The 18,388-nt window shown below is 37.6% G+C and overlaps 3 protein-coding genes and 1 non-coding gene across 4 annotated transcripts; all 4 read right to left on the reverse strand.

Moving 5' to 3' along the window:
- Nucleotides 1-1,480: 1,480 nt before the first annotated feature.
- LOC117630726 (mitogen-activated protein kinase kinase kinase 18) lies at nucleotides 1,481-3,157 on the reverse strand. The gene has a single exon (XM_034363468.1). The coding sequence runs from the start codon at nucleotides 2,955-2,957 to the stop codon at nucleotides 1,506-1,508; it is 1,452 nt and encodes a 483-aa protein (XP_034219359.1). The 5' UTR covers nucleotides 2,958-3,157; the 3' UTR covers nucleotides 1,481-1,505.
- A 4,875-nt stretch (nucleotides 3,158-8,032) lies between these two features.
- On the reverse strand, nucleotides 8,033-10,351 carry LOC117630727 (probable protein phosphatase 2C 25). Its single transcript, XM_034363469.1, has 4 exons — nucleotides 9,809-10,351; nucleotides 9,061-9,399; nucleotides 8,776-8,955; nucleotides 8,033-8,661 (listed from the first exon to the last, which is right to left on the reverse strand). Exons 1-4 carry the CDS (start codon nucleotides 10,250-10,252, stop codon nucleotides 8,503-8,505), a joined length of 1,122 nt encoding a protein of 373 aa, XP_034219360.1. The 5' UTR covers nucleotides 10,253-10,351; the 3' UTR covers nucleotides 8,033-8,502.
- A 3,359-nt stretch (nucleotides 10,352-13,710) lies between these two features.
- On the reverse strand, nucleotides 13,711-13,849 carry LOC117633315. Its single transcript, XR_004586627.1, has one exon. It is a non-coding gene; the product is annotated as a small nucleolar RNA snoR136 (small nucleolar RNA).
- Nucleotides 13,850-15,048: 1,199 nt separating this feature from the next.
- LOC117630728 lies at nucleotides 15,049-18,168 on the reverse strand. The gene is made up of 4 exons (XM_034363470.1): nucleotides 17,978-18,168; nucleotides 16,860-16,955; nucleotides 16,266-16,338; nucleotides 15,049-15,278 (listed from the first exon to the last, which is right to left on the reverse strand). The coding sequence occupies exons 2-4, from the start codon at nucleotides 16,942-16,944 to the stop codon at nucleotides 15,266-15,268; spliced, it is 171 nt and encodes a 56-aa protein (XP_034219361.1). The 5' UTR covers nucleotides 16,945-16,955; nucleotides 17,978-18,168; the 3' UTR covers nucleotides 15,049-15,265.
- Between the last annotated feature and the right edge of the window lie 220 nt (nucleotides 18,169-18,388).

Here is an 18,388-nt window from a genome sequence, read left to right on the forward strand (position 1 = left end):
TTGACATGTCCATATTATATGTCACGTCAATTAAATCAATGAAGTGTATTTGAATTAAGACAATTAGAAAAACAAATATTGGAATAAATCATAAAAGAAAAGAAAATATTATATAATTTTAATTGATGTAGCTACCCACCTCAACTACCACATAAAATAATATAAAAATGTGAAATGCAAATGTAATAAGAGTAGCATTATTCATTTTAAAATTAGGTCAACTTGGCCATAGCTAAGTGATAATAGCACCTTCAATAAGAAATACAAGCTTTCTAACTAGGCTTTTCTACTTCTTTCTTTATTGAGCTGGACATTGGGCCTCTTTCAAATGCCAGCTACTTTTGCATGGGCTTATTAGTTTCGAGTGAGCCTTTGACGAGCTCATTGGGCTGATCGTTCAGTTGATCTTTCGTTTGTTTTTTGTTTTTTTTTGTTTTTTTTTTTTGGGTTCGAAATATGACTCATTTTAGCCTTTAACATTTTTTATATTTTCCCTTGCTACTTGAACTCACTTCATATATTTATGTTCGCCTCTTGATTTACTCCCCAACTAAGCCCGTAGCCTCAAACAAAGCATAGGAACATGTATTACTAATTCTAGTATGTATGAATTATAAGTTTATAACTCCGAGCATTTGCTGTTAGAGCATTTATCCTTATATTTACAACAAATATTCATCGTTCGTTCCATATGTCTTCACATAGTAGATCATTGTTCAGCTCAAAAAATAAAATTTTAAAAAAAAATAATCCAAGAACTATTTTTGGGTGATTAGGGTTTGTTGGTGAGATATTAAAATACCACTTAGTTTAGTATTACTTGAGTGAAGCTTGATGGCCAACAGAGCCCACTATCTCATATCGTACAAGGTCCACTCAGATATCAAATATATATGTCAACAATCAATTATAGTTATGATCGAATTAAAAATCAAGTCGTTTGTTTGCAAATTGCAACGCATGACATTGAAAGCAAGGCAAGGCAGTGAGAGACACACACACACACACATGAACTTACAATTTTTCCCCACTTGTTTTTTCTATTCAGGATATTTTAGCAAATTGTATAATCAAATCTCTTGTCCGTATCACATTTGATTATAAAAAACCCAATTTGCTCCAATTTGCAACAACTTGCAAACTCAACTGATCCCAGTTGCGCATGCCTTCCCTCATCTATCAGCTGAACAGAAGTCCATCATCATGTTTGAACCTTCCACTTACACTAGTAACACAAATTAAATATCATCTACTTAAAATTATTCAGTACACTTTTATTTGAAATTGGTTATAGAAGCGTTCAAAGCGTTATATGACAATTAAAAAACTCTTGTGAAATCTAAAGAATTTTAACGGAGTATTTGCCGTTTTTTAAAGCTTTTCTTATGTCCGAAGACATTTTGAGTGCTCAATTATGTCCCCTGCCAACTGTTTAGATTTTTGACTATGTTCTATAATTGGGATCCTTAGTTGATCCAAATTTTTGTCCAAAATGAGAATAAAACTTATGAACCAAACCCGACAATATAACAAATAAAAATAATTAATAATTTATTCATGAATATTACCAAAGAATATAAAAATAGAAATAACATGCTTCTACACAAATTACACAAGCTGCCACAAGACCTTCTTATCCCTACTCTCTCCACCGCCAAACATTCCCTTTTCCACCCACACCAACCGCTGGAGCCAACCGCCGCGCACCTCCCACCGTCACAGTAATAATTACGTGCCCGCTCCACTGAATCACAGCCACCGAATTTTTCACATTCCAAATCTACCGCTCTTACATCTGAATATTCCCAACTTGTCCCTTCCTCACACGAACTCGCGCCATCTGCTTCTACTTCTACTTTGCAACAGTCCGTGCCCCTCACCGCAGTCCATCCATCTGATTCCCAATTTGCCCCTGTATTCGTCGCCAATTTACCAATCCGCTCCCTCGCAGAAGCCTCGCAGTCCTCCTCGTCCTCCTCGTGATCATCTCCGAACTCGGAGTTAACCCAGTCGAGCACGCAGCGAGGCGACGAGTCGGCGACCGCATTGGGCGACACGGAAGCCAAGAATGGATGCTGCAGCAGCTGATCGCAGCTCCATCGCTCCTTCGGGTCTCTCATAAGACACTTCTCGAGAAAATCGCGACCCGTTTCCGACAACTGGTTCGGGAACCGGGGCAACCCGCCCGACAACCCAATTCGAGCCAGCGTGTCCACCCCGCGATCCTCCCACGCAGGCTTTCCGGTTACCATCTCGATCACCGTGCAGCCCAGAGACCAGACGTCGGACTCCGGCCCCTGATATTCTCGGTTAATTACCTCCGGTGCCATCCACAGCGGGCTTCCGCGTGGAACGATCGGGCCCGTACACGTGTGGTCGGAAAGCACCATCGCCGAACCGAAATCGGCCAGCTTGGCTTGGTCGAGAGCGGGGCCCACCAGGACATTCTTCCCTTTGACGTCGCAGTGAACAATGCCTCTCGAGTGGACGTACCTCAGCGCCGAAACGACACACCAGGTGCGAGAACGCAACGTCGTTTCGTCCACGTCGGCACCGACGGTGCCACCTGGCAAGTACTCCATGTGGAGATTCCGAAACGACGCCGTGGAACTGGTTGTGTCGCACGACACGTCGTCTCCGAGGTACTTGACGACGTGCGGCGAGGAGAGCGACCGGAGAATCCGAATTTCGTTCTCCAGTGACTCCAGCTGACCGTGAAGACACGCGGCGCGATCCACCGACTTGGCGGCGAAGACTTGACCGTCCGATTTGCTGACCCCGATGCACACAGTGCCAAAGGACCCCTTCCCTATACACTTCCCTCTTACCCAAGAAACCGTGTGGGATTGAGATAGAGATTGAGAGCAGCCATGAAAGTTCACTTTTCCCATCTCCGAAATTTTGTGCGTTTTGTTTTTGGTCGACCCAAATGGGCCATTGGCTATATATATACACATGTGTGCCGCGAACCATGAAAGTTCGTAGCTTTTCGAATTTTATTAATTCCTGAGTGTTGACCTGGAATTTCCAAATGGATAATCAGCTAAAAGGTGTGATGACGTCACTGCACCTCTATGCCTCTTGCCTCTTGCCTCTTGCCTCTTGCCTCTTGGTTTGTGTTTTGGGTGGAGTTTGGGTAGTGGGGTGGAGGGAAGACCCTTATCCGCTCACCGTTTTTTATCTGGACCGTCGGTTTTGACCTTTTTATAATTTACACTTGTCCATATATTTAATTTCGACATGTGGTTGTAGTGGCTAAAATAGCTGCCAGACGCCTTGCTGCCAACTTATTTTTTGTTTTTTTATTTTAATATTTTCAAGAACACAAAATTAAAATAAATAAAAAAAATTGATTGTTGGGGTGGTGGAAGCATGGTAGTTAGGTGGGCAACAAGATCCGACCCTTTGATTCGTTGACTTAATTATATTCCCATGGTCTTGCTGTTGCTTCTCATTCGTAATATTTAAACACTAAAATTGGATGAGGTTGCATGGATGTTGATGCGGACGTACAGCACCGGATAACGATAAAAAAAAAAGAGAGAGAAAGAGAGAGGTGGAAAATTGGCTGCCAAATATATTTGAGGCGGGGAGGAGTGCAACAACACAGGATGGGGTCATGGAGGAGACAGACAGACTTCGTTTTTGTGTTGGTGGTGGTGGGGTTCACGCCTGATGACGTGGAGGGAAACTGTAGGTGCACGTCGGCAGAAGAGAAGGTGGTCGACTCCAAGATGCCTTGGATACATGTCATTCTGCAGCACGATGCTTGTGGGTGGCTTTAGCAAGTGAGAAGTCCAGTGATGACGCGTCGTCACTAGACTCCATGGGAAAAATAATAATATTAATGCGGAAGGAATTGAGTTTGCAAAGCAATGCATGTCAAATTGGGTATCTTGAGGAAAGATCTGGGGGACACTCTCCGAACTCCTAACTCCTAACTCCTAACTGGCTGTCATGAAGAGAACACCATGAGGTGGGGGCCCAACAAATGAAATTAAAATTTAACAGAAATATCATATGAGGAAGGAAGCTTCAAAAACCCAGCAATGAAACAAAAATAGAAATCTCCGTACGGAGAAGAAGTTTCGTGATCAATTGGTCATGTGTCAAGACTCACACGTGGCATATATATCAAAGCTTAGAGCTTAAGTTGATTCTTTTACGTCTGAGGGTTGTGGGTTTGCTGCCACGTGCAGTGCACCAAGTTTTTGTTCAAAGTTTAAAAGGTTGGTATCTGCATGACAGAATAAAGGTTGTGACATGTTTGAATGGGATTGGTTGGGACAAGCTTTTACGCAAGGGAGAAGAAAGAGATGGGAAAAAAAGAGAGGGCCTTGAGGTTGTCCACAGAACCTCCATTAGGCAAAGCCAAAAACCAAAAAGGAGAAGGTAAGATGTAGATAAACTTCAATTCGGTACATACCTTATGGAGAAAGATAAACATGCTTGTGTCAATATCATTGGCCTTTTGATGATATATACCAATGTGTAAAACCAAGAAACAAAATTTGCCAAATATACTTCACAAGAAAAATTTGTGCGCAGATGTTGCCGGATGACAGTATTGAAAGACAAAATATCTCAATTAAAAGACGATATGTGTATAAGAATAAAAAGTTTCTTTCATTGACTCTGGACAGGTTTAATCTTTTACTTGAACTCAACGATATCTAAAAGGCGAAGCCATCTTTAGACTAGAGTGGTCTTCATCCCAATCCAAATAACTAGAAAAACAATTATTTAGTGTTCTTTTTAGGAAATTCATCATATTCGGTGAAAATATACCAACCAATTTCAAAAGATAACAAATAGTCTACTTCATCTCAACAGTTCCTTAAACGAAATAAGAACTTATCCGTATGAAAATTTATGATTCCATACTTGATAACCTCGCACAAGTTTTCCTCATAATTTACCATTTGTAATATGTACCCTAATCTAGCAGCTTGAAGTTTGGTACCTATTGTTTATAGCCTATGATTAATCATACAATTATGATTAAAAAATGTGGGTTTGCAATTTTTAATAATTTTGGGTGGTTGATGCATACGAGGTTTAAGTTTGTTCCGGTGGCTCGGACGGATGTCGTTGAAGACGAAGACAAAAAAGCAGGCGCTGATCGGAGGGCCGACAATCCAACATGCATGAACTCAAGAAGTAGCAACTTCTGCGGCTGACATGCGAACCTCACAACTCACAACTCGTCGTCATTTGATAATTTCTTTTGAGGTTCATGCATTACACGCACGCATTGCCAAAATGCAGCACACCATTTGTTAACAGAATCACAGTCTTCACAACAACCATCAGTACATTAATTTTTATTAATTATGTGAGTTCTTGGTGTTCATGCATTCTTTTCCTTTTACTTTTAAGATATAGAAAATGCTTTGGTTCATCCCCTCATTCCATAATACAATTTACGATTTGACATGTGTGTGGAAATTTATATTTTTATTATTTTAAAGAGTTATTTATGTGCACGTGTTAGATTGTGATATGCTGGTAAGGATATGAGTAGTTGTTTACAAGGAATGAGCCCATCATGGTTCTCTAGATATGAATTAACTTTGTTTAGTTGCTCAACTTGAATTGGACTAATGTCCGGCAGTCTAACCTACAAGTCTCGTCTTAAAAGGACGATACTCAAAAAGATTAGCTCGAACTCAATTTCAATTCAATTTACATCGAACCACCAATCGAAAGTAACCGCTATGACCTGGCTACATTAGAGCCACATACAATGCATGTAATTAGGAAGATCTGATTAATGGGATATTCGGGATATGTCTGGTAGAATAGACAAAACAACATGGTAATTGGAAGCACATCAGAACTGAAAAGTCCAACGAAGCAAAGTTGGGCATTCCAGGAGAGGCAGGCAACAGCATTAATGATTAAGAACATGCGATGTGGGTAGACTCAAAGGCAATTTGGTCGGGTTCATGTGCTCTTTTCTGGTCATTTTAAGGGAAAGGGGTTCTTATTGACAACGGATCATGTTGGTTTGTGATTCCTCATTATCTCATTGTTTTCTCTGATTAAGATATATAATTAAGTGAAAATATATACATACATCAAACGACAACCATATATATATTGTGTGGGGGCAAAGTAGTCGGCAGGTATATGTGTACATCACAATATATTATCATCTATGTTATTATAAAATATTATTCCCCTTTTTTAACCTTAAAATAAGATTATTTACATTTTACCCTCATTTTTTTTTTTTTTTGAGAAATTCTATGATTGCATTCATAATTCAGCCAAAAAAGCCACTGGCCACAAAGGGCCAATACAAACTAGCCACAAAAGGGATCTCTTAAATATTAAGTTTCCGTTTGGCATTGCTTATATGGGGTGATAAGTGATTTTTTTTTTTTTTAAGTTTGAGAAGCCCAGACCATTTGGTAACTATGAGAAAATCACTTATTGTTAAAAATTGTTGTGAGAGAAAGTTATAAGGGAAATCAGCTAATGAGGTGCTTTCATTTTCTGATTATACAGGAATCAGTTTCAAAGAGGCGTTGGGTTTAATGATTATTCGAGAATCATTTTCTGATTATGCGGGAATCAGTACCAACAACACTTTTAAGAAAAAAGTTTATCAAACGCCAAACTGTTTTCTCTCACAACTAATTTCTCTTACAGCGATTATTTTCACAACACAGCAATGTCAAACTGGCCCTAACTAGAAAGATAGAGATGATAAGATTGATGGTAGTTTGGGAGGATTTTTAGTTTTAAATTTTTTAACTGAATTCCAATTACTTATTTCCCTTAATGTGTTTGTTTTTCATTTCTTTTAATAAGGGAAAAATTAGTAAAGCATGAACTTTAGGAGGTATTTTTCACAATGATTGACAAAGTCATTTCTTTTATTATAATATTATTAGATAGATAAGCCATGAGTTAGGGGACATAGATTTAACCCCCAAAAAAAAAAAAACAAGTGAATAAACCATGGACGAAGCCAGTTTTCAAAATAAGGTGGGCTGAAGGCCTAAGTTAAGGGACATGGATTTTGGACTGTGAGTTTAGCTCCGTGGAATACACTTGGGATACTTTGATTTCTTGTGGGCTGGGTGGGCCAGGATATAGCTCTTCCACCTGGTTTCTTTTTTCTTTGTTCTGCTTTATATAAAAAAATTGGCGAAAACCCTTCCACCTAGTTCAGTCACTTTATAAAACACAAATGTCAGAACGATAAATAATACACACGCCAAGAGTTTTTTCAAAGTTTAATACTAGATATGTAAACCTTTTATTTTTTTTTTCTTTAAAAAAAAAATATATTATGGAGAAACGGAAAAACTACAAACGGAAGCCATGGGCACGCAGCCCCAACTAAATCAAAATAAAACATAGCCGAGCAACTTAAAGGAAGTTCTTGCTCCCACGAGTGGGAAGGGTTCAGATAATGGCCTAAATTAGCTAAAGCGTCAATGTTTCATTTGTTTTTTGTTTGTCGCGTTTTGAATCTTATTTATTCACAATAAATAAGAAATGATCACATTAACTGATTACTAAAAGTTTGAATAATAAGTTAGTTTCTCTAGTATTATTGTTTATCAAATCTCTCATATAGAATCGGCCATACATGGGTCCTAAATATGATTTTATAATTCCATCCAACTCACAACAAGGAACATAGTTGGGATAATTCTTGAAGGCGAAATTCGAACCAAATGAGCTTCTATCTAAATACAACCTATGAATCGCTCATCAACATACTTGAGACATCTTCTAACATTTAAAAAGAAAATATCTCTAAACTCATAACTAGTGGATAATAAGTGTGTTGACAAGGGGTCTAAAACTCACTCTCTTTACCATGGTCATGGTGAGGGAAAGACGTAAAACCCATATTACCACTTATACCAAAATAGAATTTAGCTTTAATTATCCGACTAAATTCCTCAATTACTAATTTCTAATGCGTCCATGTCATTGTCTTGGTAATATTTTATCTTCTTAGACATCATCACAAACCTGAAATCCCAACACAAAGATCAAGTCTTTCGTACAATGTTCAACCGTTGTAGCTAAAGACCAAGACTTCTTCCCAACAGAAGAGGTCAGAGAGGTACAAGACGGGAGTTTGTAACATTCTATGTATTGCTTATATTATATCAGCCAACTAATTCTAGAGAACAAAAATTTATTATAAAGAATAAATTAATCAACAAACTAAGTTAAGTTAAACAAAGAATCAAAGAATAGGGCTGCAAGAATTATACAAATCAATGACTAAGCTGAATCTCTCTTCTATGGGTGTCGAAAAATTTGCAGCAAGAATGGTTAATAACTTAATACCCTAATAATCTAAGCATAGATCTGGCTGGCTCCCAAGTGATATCTGGTGCACCACACCTCCCATCATCACAAATCCTTGTCAACAATACTGTCACCAACGGGCAAATCCTACATGTCAGATGTATCCCCTCAGCTTGTGTGTTAGGTTGGGCCTTCCGGGTCACGATAGTAATTGGAAAATCATACGTAGAGCCCCAAGGGGACTACCATCACGCTAATATCATCGCAAGAGCCTCGTGATGCAGATAGTTCTACCAGCTTTTTACAAGCCAACAGAGGTTGCCCATCAATGCCTAACCATGAAGGACGAACAACATCCACTGCTTCCTGGTTGCTAACCTGAAACCAAAGAAAAGAAATCTAATTTAGTGATTTGGCGGCACTAATTTGATCCAAAGGATAGGAAAAATTTATAGATTCAGAAACAAAATTTTGACATGGGAATATTTATACCTTATCCCATAATCCGTCTGAAGCCATGATTAAGAACTCGTGTTCAGGTTTGATTCTAACCACTGTGGTCTCTGGTTCTGGTGTTACAAATTGTTTAAGGTGCCTATCTCCAATTCCTCTAGATACAGCTAGAGATCCATTAATTCTCCAAACACCATGGCTTGAATCAACAAAGCCACCCTACAAAAAGAAATTCACAACAACCATCAGTCTCAATTCAAATGACGCTTCATCTGAAATAACCATAACTTATAAGAAATTAGAGGGCAAAATCTTAGCACTTACCAAGTTCTCAATTCTGACTTTCTCGTCTTCCCTTGATGGCCGATGATCACATGTGAGAGCCTCAGCAGCACCTCCTGTGCTCAAGACAGCACGGCAATCGCCGGCATTAGACACAACAAGGTTACCATTCCTGATCACAGCAGTCACACAGCATGATCCACCACGAAAATCCTCTTTAAGAAAATCAGAGTCTGTATTTAGGTAACCATGCTTGACCGCTTCCTCGATTTCATCATCATCCCTCCTCACAGCTTCATTTAAAATATTCTTTGCCAAGTTCTCTGCTGCAAACTCAGCAGCTTTTGCACCTCCATGCCCATCAAATATACCAAAAATTGCCTGCAAACATGAAGCTTTAGCAAATCAAATTCCAATTCTCCAAGCACTCATTCAACTAACTACAATCAACAGAGGCCTAACATAGATTTCATCCATGCACATGAAGCTTTATTATTATTATTATTTATTTTTGCATCCATAGTATAATCAATTACTTTCAGTAGAATTCAATATACTATAAAACTTTTCCACACAAGGGTTTTAAAACATAGAATTTAACTATTTAAAAAAAATAGAAGCTACAGAAAATTTGTTATAGTTTTCATTATAAAAAACCCAACTTGATTTTGAAAAATTCCAATCAAAGCTTTCAAATTTCCCCAAATTCAGCTCCCAACACACCTCAATGACTAAAACAAGTTAACCCCAATTTTTATAAAATTTAAAAAGATAGCAACTTTATCATTACCTGTTTGGGATCACCTTGAAGATTAAGAGTAGCAGAGTACCGATCCTCCAAAGCCTCTCTTCTTCCTCTCTTACAGGACACATAATAGTGCCCTTCTCTGTCTGCCTCAACAACCTCTCTCCTCGCCCCCGGAGACTCCATCGCCGGAGCATCCCCAAAGCTCGATGACACCACCGGAATATAAAGCTTCGCCGGCCTCTTCCTCTTCAACTGCGTGACCGGAGAACCCGGACCCGAACCTGAAAACCCGCTCAGAGGCTTCGGGATCCGAAGCCGAAACGGCGACGACGGAGATGAACATGAAACCATCGCGTCCGACGACGACGACGACGTCGCTAGGGTTAGGGTTTCTGGTGACGGAGTGATCATAGACGATTTGTTGCAGAACAGAGACGATGGCGGCGAAAACACCGGCGAGTTCGAAACCGCGACGGAGCACGACATGCCGTGTTTCCTTTTCCGTTTAATTTTTCTGAGTTTTCGAAAAGCAAAGACCTGAAGTGTTCAATTTTGTGCCGTTTGTGCTTCTTTTTCTTCTCTATTTTTTGGATGAAGGAAAACAGAGAGAAGGTTTTTTGAATATATAGGTGGCTCCGAGTGGGGTCTACGCCTTTTCCGTGTTTGTGGGCCCCTCGTGGGCTATTTTTAACATGGTTTTGACCAGTGATCTAAGGCACTCCTTCTAGAATGTCATATATGCCCCTAGTGCTTTGACTCTGAGTTTGTTGCATAATCCATTATGTAAGTTGAGTCCCCCGACATTGAGGGCAAAAGCGTCCAAAGGGGGTGCTCCGTTGTAAATCGGATAAGGGCCTGTATGGGAAAATCAGAAAAATGGGGGAATATTGTGGGGGACATTATTTTAATATTAAAAAAGTGGTCAAACACGTTATCTAATTTTCAATAGAGTGTTGTCCGAAATAAGTGATTGGTTTGACTCGTACCTTAGTAACTAAGCTAAATCTAAATGCTGTTGTTTCGTCGTTTGATGCCGCCCAAGTGGACCCCACGAGGCCCTGATTGGGGATTTCTGAGAATTTCCAGGAACTTACCGTTGTGAACACAACGACAAACGCATCGTCGTACTGCGCAACACACGTAGGAATCGGATGGATGGAAGCTGTATGTCGTTGTCCATTGATTTCCCACGTTAGAGAAGAGAAGAGAAGAGAAGAGACTGACTCTGACTGAGACGACCGTTGGGAAATTGGAAAATTAAAAATTTGGAAAATTGGAAATTGGGCGCTGAGTTCGTCAACATCTAAACTTGCATGATTTTTTCATCTCTTCTGTGCTTCTCCTTTTTATTTTTTGGATTTGAAAATGAAGTTATCAAGCTGATACTGCCATACCTGAAAAGGTCTATATTACCCATCTCGATGGGCAATTTAATTACTGTATTGTTTACGAATATAGAGTGTTAATAACGACTCCTTCACTGTTTTTACACAGTTTTTGTTTGCATAATTTCACTTTTTTATTTTTGTTTCCATGTATTTCTAATTGCATCGAATTTATTCTTTGTAGTATTCGAGGGCAGTAGTCGAATTTATTTTTTGCGCTCGTGTACAGCACGTATGAGAGTAATGTAGTAATTTCAATGCTTTTAATGGCAGAATTTTGAGCGGGGCAACGCAAAGAGCAAGGGGTCTTAGATTTGCAAGGTAGTCTCATATGCGGCGGACGTGACAATTTCAAACAAGGACAAGAAGCAAATTCGATGAAGGTGAACAGACACAAATTGAACTGAAATTTTGTGAAAACTACGTGGCCTTTTCATATCTATGCCGTCTTCCATAGGGCTTTTTTTTTTTTTTTTTGTGCTGCCAGCCCATACGTTGAACCATTCCATCCTTGCAGAATCTAGCTAAGTTGTGACACGTATTCTTCTAATACACTCCTTTGAATCACTAAATTAATACATGTTTGTTGACATGACATTTGTATCCAAAAGCCAAAAACTACAAGTTGACACTTTTCTCTTTCATGCCCAACACCTACTATTCACATTCTAGTGGGTCATGTCATTGATTAGTGAGAACCTAACTTGAAATTTCGTAAATATAATTGTTTGAAATGTTGCAACTGGCTTATAGTAGTTTATGTGATTAAATTTAATTACTCATGCATTTAAAGTCTTATTTTCGAATCCTATTCTTTTATATCGCTTTCACCAATAATGTTAGGGACACTTCGTAATAATTTATTTATTTTAACATAAAAATTTTAAAATAATTTTTAATTTAAAAGTCATCGCCGCATAACACCCATGTTTTACCACCACCAAACATCTCTTTGGCGCGCCCCCCGCCACACAACCGCACTGCCGTCACCATTAGAACACCACTATGGCTCCACAACCAGCCGCATATCACTGAGAATTCACAGTATGCAATGGTTGCAACTGTTCAATCTCAACTATTTTGATATTTGTATCGTGTAAAAGATCTGCTCATTCATGAGAGTTTAGAGGGTTGAGATTGAACAAAGATCATTGGTTGTAGCTTCATAGATCATAGCACATCTATAAACATAACCAATTGCTTACAATACAAAATATAGATCATCTACGTTATTAGATAAATGTTAAAATTCGAATAACATAGCCCAATTACAACATAAAGTCGGTCTCTTTTGGGTTTTCATGAAATCATTTTACAAATTCCATAGGGTATAAAATTGCTTTTTAATTTCTATGTTAAAATAATTCAATTAATGCTAAGTACATGTGTCAATTATAATTAAAACTTGATGGTGTGGCCGCCACCTTATTTGGAATTAAAATTTGGTGTCCCTAGCAATATTACTTTTTATATATATAAGCGAAAGTGGTAGCCAACCACTTGGTCGTGAACCCCATGCTTGCCGTAGAAGGAGCAATCGAAGCCGCGAACCGAGTCGGGAACATCGAAACAGAGAGATTGATTTTGCTTGAATCCAACGACTAGGGAAAATTGCTTGAAAGGGTTGCGTTTTGGGGATGGTCGAGGAAGACTAGATTTGGGTGGGGTGGGTTGTTTTTCTTTTTCTTTTTAGCTTTTTGTTATTTTATTTTTGTATTTATCTGATTTTTATATTAAATTTTAAGTCAATCTCAACATTAAAAATGAAGAAGAAGAAGAAGAAGCTATGTGGCTGGTGAGTGGACTACAACAGTTGGTGAGATTCAAAATTTAATTTTCTAAGTTTTTCTAATTTTTAATTATTTAGGTAATATTTTAATTTATATGGACAATTTTACCCCTCAATTTAACGCTAATATTTACAGTTTTTAACGATAGGGCCGTTTTGGTACTGAATAAAAAGTTTAAGGACGTTTGAATTGAAAATTTTAGTTGATGAACTAAAATGATATTTGAGCAATAGTTAAGGGACCATTTAGGTCATTAACCCTAATTTAATGATTCAAAGGAGTGTAATACGTGTCACAACTTACTTAGATTATATTCAAAGGAGTGGATTGGAAATGTGGTTACTTTTTCTAAATCCAAATTATAATTTGGCCAGTTCCTACCTAGGGTTTGTCTCGTAAATCTTATCAGCTCCAAGGGGCACATGTCCAGCCCAAAACCAGAGCATTTCATCTTTGGGTACATGGGCGACCCAAAGCCCCAATCAACAAACTAAAACAAACCAACAAGGTCCTTTGTCATTTCTTCCGTTCTCTCTAGCCTTCTCTTTTCATCCCAAAATTACCAGCATCTTCGTAGCCTTTTTCTGTTCTTTATTTACAATTTTATATAAATATTTAAAAAATATTTATTGGGTTTGCTCATAGGATTCTGGGTTTTCATGGTCTTTACAGTTCCAGAGCTTATACAAGTTCATCGACTATTTCAAGTCCAGTTTTTGTTACATAAGAAAAAATAAAAGAGGAAGCATTGTTTGATAAAAAGGGGAAGAAATTTAGTTCTCCGACGTCCAAATACCACACAGAAATGCAGCATTAGATAGCGAGGAGAACATCTTTCTCGGCTTCTCTTGAAAAAAACACACACAAAATCAAATTAAGTGCATGTTGAATACGATTTATAAAGCCTTCAAAAAATAAAATAATAAACTGAAATTCACGATTCAAGAAATCTAGTTGCTCTTTCTCAATCTGCCCAAAGTAGCAAAAATTTGAGGGAGAAATTAAAGAAAAAAAGCAACACGATCGATTTTGCTTCAAGGGAACGAGTCATTTGGGAATTGAATTGATCCGCAATGACCAGATAAAGAAGCCTTCCCTAAAAGTTGAAGAAAGCTTTTTACGACTTTCAACTTCAATCAAAAACCAGAGACCAGATTTGAGGACGGAGGAGGGGAAGAAAGGGTTGAGAGCAATGGCTCTAAGCGGCGATTTCATGCCTCAATATATAGAGGACGAGAGGGGAAAATCGGACGGTTGTTATTATATCATTTGTGGATCTACGGTCCAGAGTCTTTTCTCTCTATTACCACACCTAACCCTAGTTTCCTTTCTAAACCTTGTGTGGGTTTACGAAATTGGCCTCGTGCTCATACCAAGGCAGCCCAAGCCCAAGGACTGTATTACCCGGATGTATTTTTTCAAAAATACTTTCCTCTTTTAATACACTTCTTAAAAGATCCAGTAAAATAGACATTTTTAAAATTAAACACAAATGGTATGTAGCTCAAGTGATTAAAAACATTTATCCATGCACTCGAGGTCATAACTTAAGTGAGCAAATGTTAGAAATGTATAGTATTTTTCATACTATACATATATATATACATACATACATACATACATACATACAGAAGTCCAAGAAATTGTGGTCACCCATCGTTGAATATTAATCCAATGGTTCAAAAAAATTTCTGAAAATGAGTACAAGATTGAGTGAACCGTTGAATTTACATCCAACGGTGAGTGACCACAAATCTCTTGGACCCCTGTAGTCCAAGAGATCAGGACTGTATATATATATATATATATATATATATATATCATTCACATTTATTATATATATATTTTTCACATATTATTAAATAATTATATGAAATTTTGAAAATAATCAATATTAAAATATTTTATAACTACTGAAATTTTCACCGTCTTTTAAGATTTTTACCGAATAACATACACATCAAATTTTTTTAGTTTTTATTTTATTTTAAATGTTAGAGTGGTAGAGAAATCCATTAAAATCCCAGGACCAAATGGCATCCCATAAGTTTCTCTATAACATACTTTTTGTTTTCATCTTTTCTCCTTTATTTTTTTGCTAGGGGGGTAAAAGCCAAAGCTATCAGATATATTAAGAGAAACATAAGCCTATAACATGAGAAGATGGTGTACAAAAAGGGCAGTACATACACAATTGCTGTCACAAAATCAACAATTTTCACAAGTCAAATATAAATACTGAGTGTAATACATGCTGCAGCTGAATTCAAATCTTCATTCAATCATTACATTTGAACCTTCTGGGTTGGTGCTAGCTCTACGCGTCACCATAGATGCCTGAAATTATATTTGAAGGAAAAGTTAAAACTACATTTTAATCTTGAAGTCCAACTGTAGACAATCCATAAACACCTGGTAGACTGGCTGAAAGAACATTAAATTGCATAAAAGTAAATTTTGCATTGCTTCAGTGGGAAGAACATACCAATACAAAGACATATCGCACCAAAAGATTTGTTATATTTTTTGTTTTTTGTTTTTTTCATTTTTATGTCCAAAATCTTTGACTGATAAAAAAAAGTCCAAAATCCATCCCAAAGGTTTAGAGTATAATCTAGGATATAGATATAGTTGACACTCCGGACAAATACTTGGGTATCTCTAATAACTCAAAAGGAGCCTCTGCAAAATTGGCAAGTCTTTTTGGAGTTCCATAAGCAATTTCACCTTCCAAAGTTCTGTGTATGTTTCTAAATGCCCCAAAGAAAACAAACGGGAAGAGATCTGAAAAAGGCTAGAGAAAACCTCACTGTTTGTCTAGTTTAAATTGCCCCAATTCAAGAACAGTAAGTGAAGACCACAAGGATGCATCCAAATTATTTGATGACAGGTTATGTAAACCCTTCAAAATGTTTGTATGTTGTGTTTATAGTGCTTTCATTTTTGTAACATGAAACCTCACATTATGAAACACAGCTATAGCAACCTATTCAAGCATGCAAGAAACCACTCATTATGAAAGAGGGTACAGTGGGTGCACTGAAGAAGGCAGTTCAGTTATGCCAAAATAGGTAGTCAACATCTGAACTAGTCTTAAGAACATTAATGCTACAACTCATCTATTTTCCCGAAGGAACGGAGGCTAAACCAAGAGTTGTAAACTGATTTATTTGGCAGCCGAATTCCACATTATCTACTGGCCTTGGCCTACCATTACATCCAAACACATCATAGCAAAGAACATATTACGAAATTCCAATATAACATAACGATAAGATGCTACAACTTATGATATCCAACAAGAGAAAAAGGTTAGAATGTTACCTCTTGCAAAACTCCGTTACATATCGTGAGCCATTGTAAAAAATGAACCACATCAACACAACGACCAAAGTATCTGTCAAGATTTAGGAATTCACAAGCGCAATGTAACAGCATAGAGGAAGGGAGAGAACTTCATATTAAATTTGATCGAGAATGGTGAGAGCTGTAGGTAAAATCTTATATCCTAAATATAACATTTCCTCAACATGCATTTCCCCTCCTATTCATTAAGTCATAAGACTGAACCAGAAACATGATAACCAAAAATACAAATTTTAATGAAACTTATATATGGCAATATGGTAGGAACCAGTAAACAAGCTCAAGAAAAACTTCAGGTTTTAGCATATGGTGATCGGAGATATTGCAAAATAAGAGGCAACTTTTCAAATCATAACAGCAAGAAAGGTTTATAATAAGATCAAGCAAAATGCTTCTTTTTTCTAATTGAATAAATGTAAGTGTCATGCAACCACTTGAAAATTGAAATTATAAACTCCATCTCTACATGATCATGGATATAAGCTTACGCTCTAAACTTAAAAAGGACACATGTCAAGCATATTGAAGAAAAAAAGGCATAACATAGGATACTGAAGAGATAACGCTCCCACCAATCCAACATATAGAGCCCAAAAGTGACATTGTAAAGATAAATCTTTCGTTGAACCCAATTCATGGCTCGAGAATCTACAAACAGTAAGCATAAGTTGGAGGTTAAGATGCATCCAAACAAATATAACTTAACAAAACCATATATAAATGAAACACAAAAACAAAAAACAAAATATAGATTCCAGCAATAAAAAATTCAGTAGCAAGAGATGATTGTAGCACTGAGCTTCGCGGAGATTTACATATGCATCTATCTTTTGACCGAAAAATCTAACACAATTGAATATTGAACAAACCAACCGGACAATCTAAGAGAAGTAAGGGCTTGATTGGTTTGTGATTCAAAAGTTACGATCCATTCCAAAAATTTGGGTTGTATTCCGAATTTACACCAAAAAATAATAATCTGAAAACCGTTCTTAAACCTATTTGGTTTAAAAGAAAACAAAGAAAAAAAAAAGAACACTCAAACATCATACAGCTATTCAGCAATTCAATACCAAATACAGATCATGACTAATATTTACAAGGAAGACCAATGGAAATACAGGGCCAATCGAACTCCAAGCACTCTATTGCGGCATTTCCAGAAACAGCTATACCCAGCATTGAAAAAAAAAAGCCCCGCTTTTCCCACTTGCCATTAAACCAAATACAGAAAGGTCATCCTCCCCCAGCTTATATTCACGAGATTAGAACTGTAATCTGTTTCTAAAGGGACAAGCAGCCAGTCAACAGTGGTCCCATGTGAGCGCCAATCATTGACCCCACACCATGGTAATTGGGTTTTAAAGAACACGGAAGAGAATGAAAATGGAGACGACGATGAGCTCAGAATTGAAATGAAAATCAAACAGTTTTCCGGTGAAAGAATACCAAACGCACCCTAAGATTTATAAGGATCACAAGATTTATTTGGGTAGATTCAGTGTAAGTTTCAGTTTTCTTTTTCACCATTTTTTCGGACTTTATTCGTATTAACAAGCAAGTGAGCAAACTAAACAAATCGGTTAATTTACAAATTTGTCAACTCTGCTGCACTTTTTCCAAACCTTTCCCAGCAACCAAACAGAAAGAGAGGGTAAATAATAACTTACCAGTGGCAAAGAAGTAAAGGCTGAGTTCAGCGCAGCAGCTGGTTGGATTGGATTGGAGCCAATGAACCGTGCCACTGCCAAGCGACGGAGGGAAGGGGAGACAGAGAGAGGTTTTGAGATGGCAATTGCCCAAACCAGGTTGTTTGAGTTTCACTATCCCACTTCTCCTCTTCTCTGCTTGATTCGCAAACCCATCTCATCTCACACGTTTTGGGTTTTAGGTTTGGACTGGGCTATCTCTATGGATTGGATTGTACTTTCATTAAGCCTGGGCTGTTGGGGTCTATTTAGGTTCGCAGTATAGTGGACCTTTCAAATTCTTAGGCCCATTACTTGTGTGGCTTGGGCTTGAGCCAATAGTAATAGTGCAATATCTTTTCCACCCACTTGCTCTTACATTTTATACAGGCG

Source organism: Prunus dulcis, chromosome 6 (assembly GCF_902201215.1).
Source record: "Prunus dulcis chromosome 6, ALMONDv2, whole genome shotgun sequence".
NCBI lineage: Eukaryota > Viridiplantae > Streptophyta > Magnoliopsida > Rosales > Rosaceae > Prunus > Prunus dulcis.

Excerpts from the sequence above, each read along its gene's own strand:
- LOC117630726 (XM_034363468.1), bottom strand. The coding sequence starts at position 2,957 with ATGTGTATATATATAGCCAATGGCCCATTTGGGTCGACCAAAAACAAA.
- LOC117630728 (XM_034363470.1), bottom strand. The coding sequence starts at position 16,944 with ATGAATTGGGTTCAACGAAAGATTTATCTTTACAATGTCACTTTTGGG. Across the intron at positions 16,339-16,859 it reads GTGGGAGCGTTATCTCTTCA|ATACTTTGGTCGTTGTGTTG; the intron begins GTATCCTATGTT and ends AAATCTTGACAG.
- LOC117630727 (XM_034363469.1), bottom strand. The coding sequence starts at position 10,252 with ATGTCGTGCTCCGTCGCGGTTTCGAACTCGCCGGTGTTTTCGCCGCCA. Across the intron at positions 9,400-9,808 it reads TTCAAGGTGATCCCAAACAG|GCAATTTTTGGTATATTTGA; the intron begins GTAATGATAAAG and ends TCATGTTTGCAG. Across the intron at positions 8,956-9,060 it reads AAGTCAGAATTGAGAACTTG|GGTGGCTTTGTTGATTCAAG; the intron begins GTAAGTGCTAAG and ends TTCTTTTTGTAG.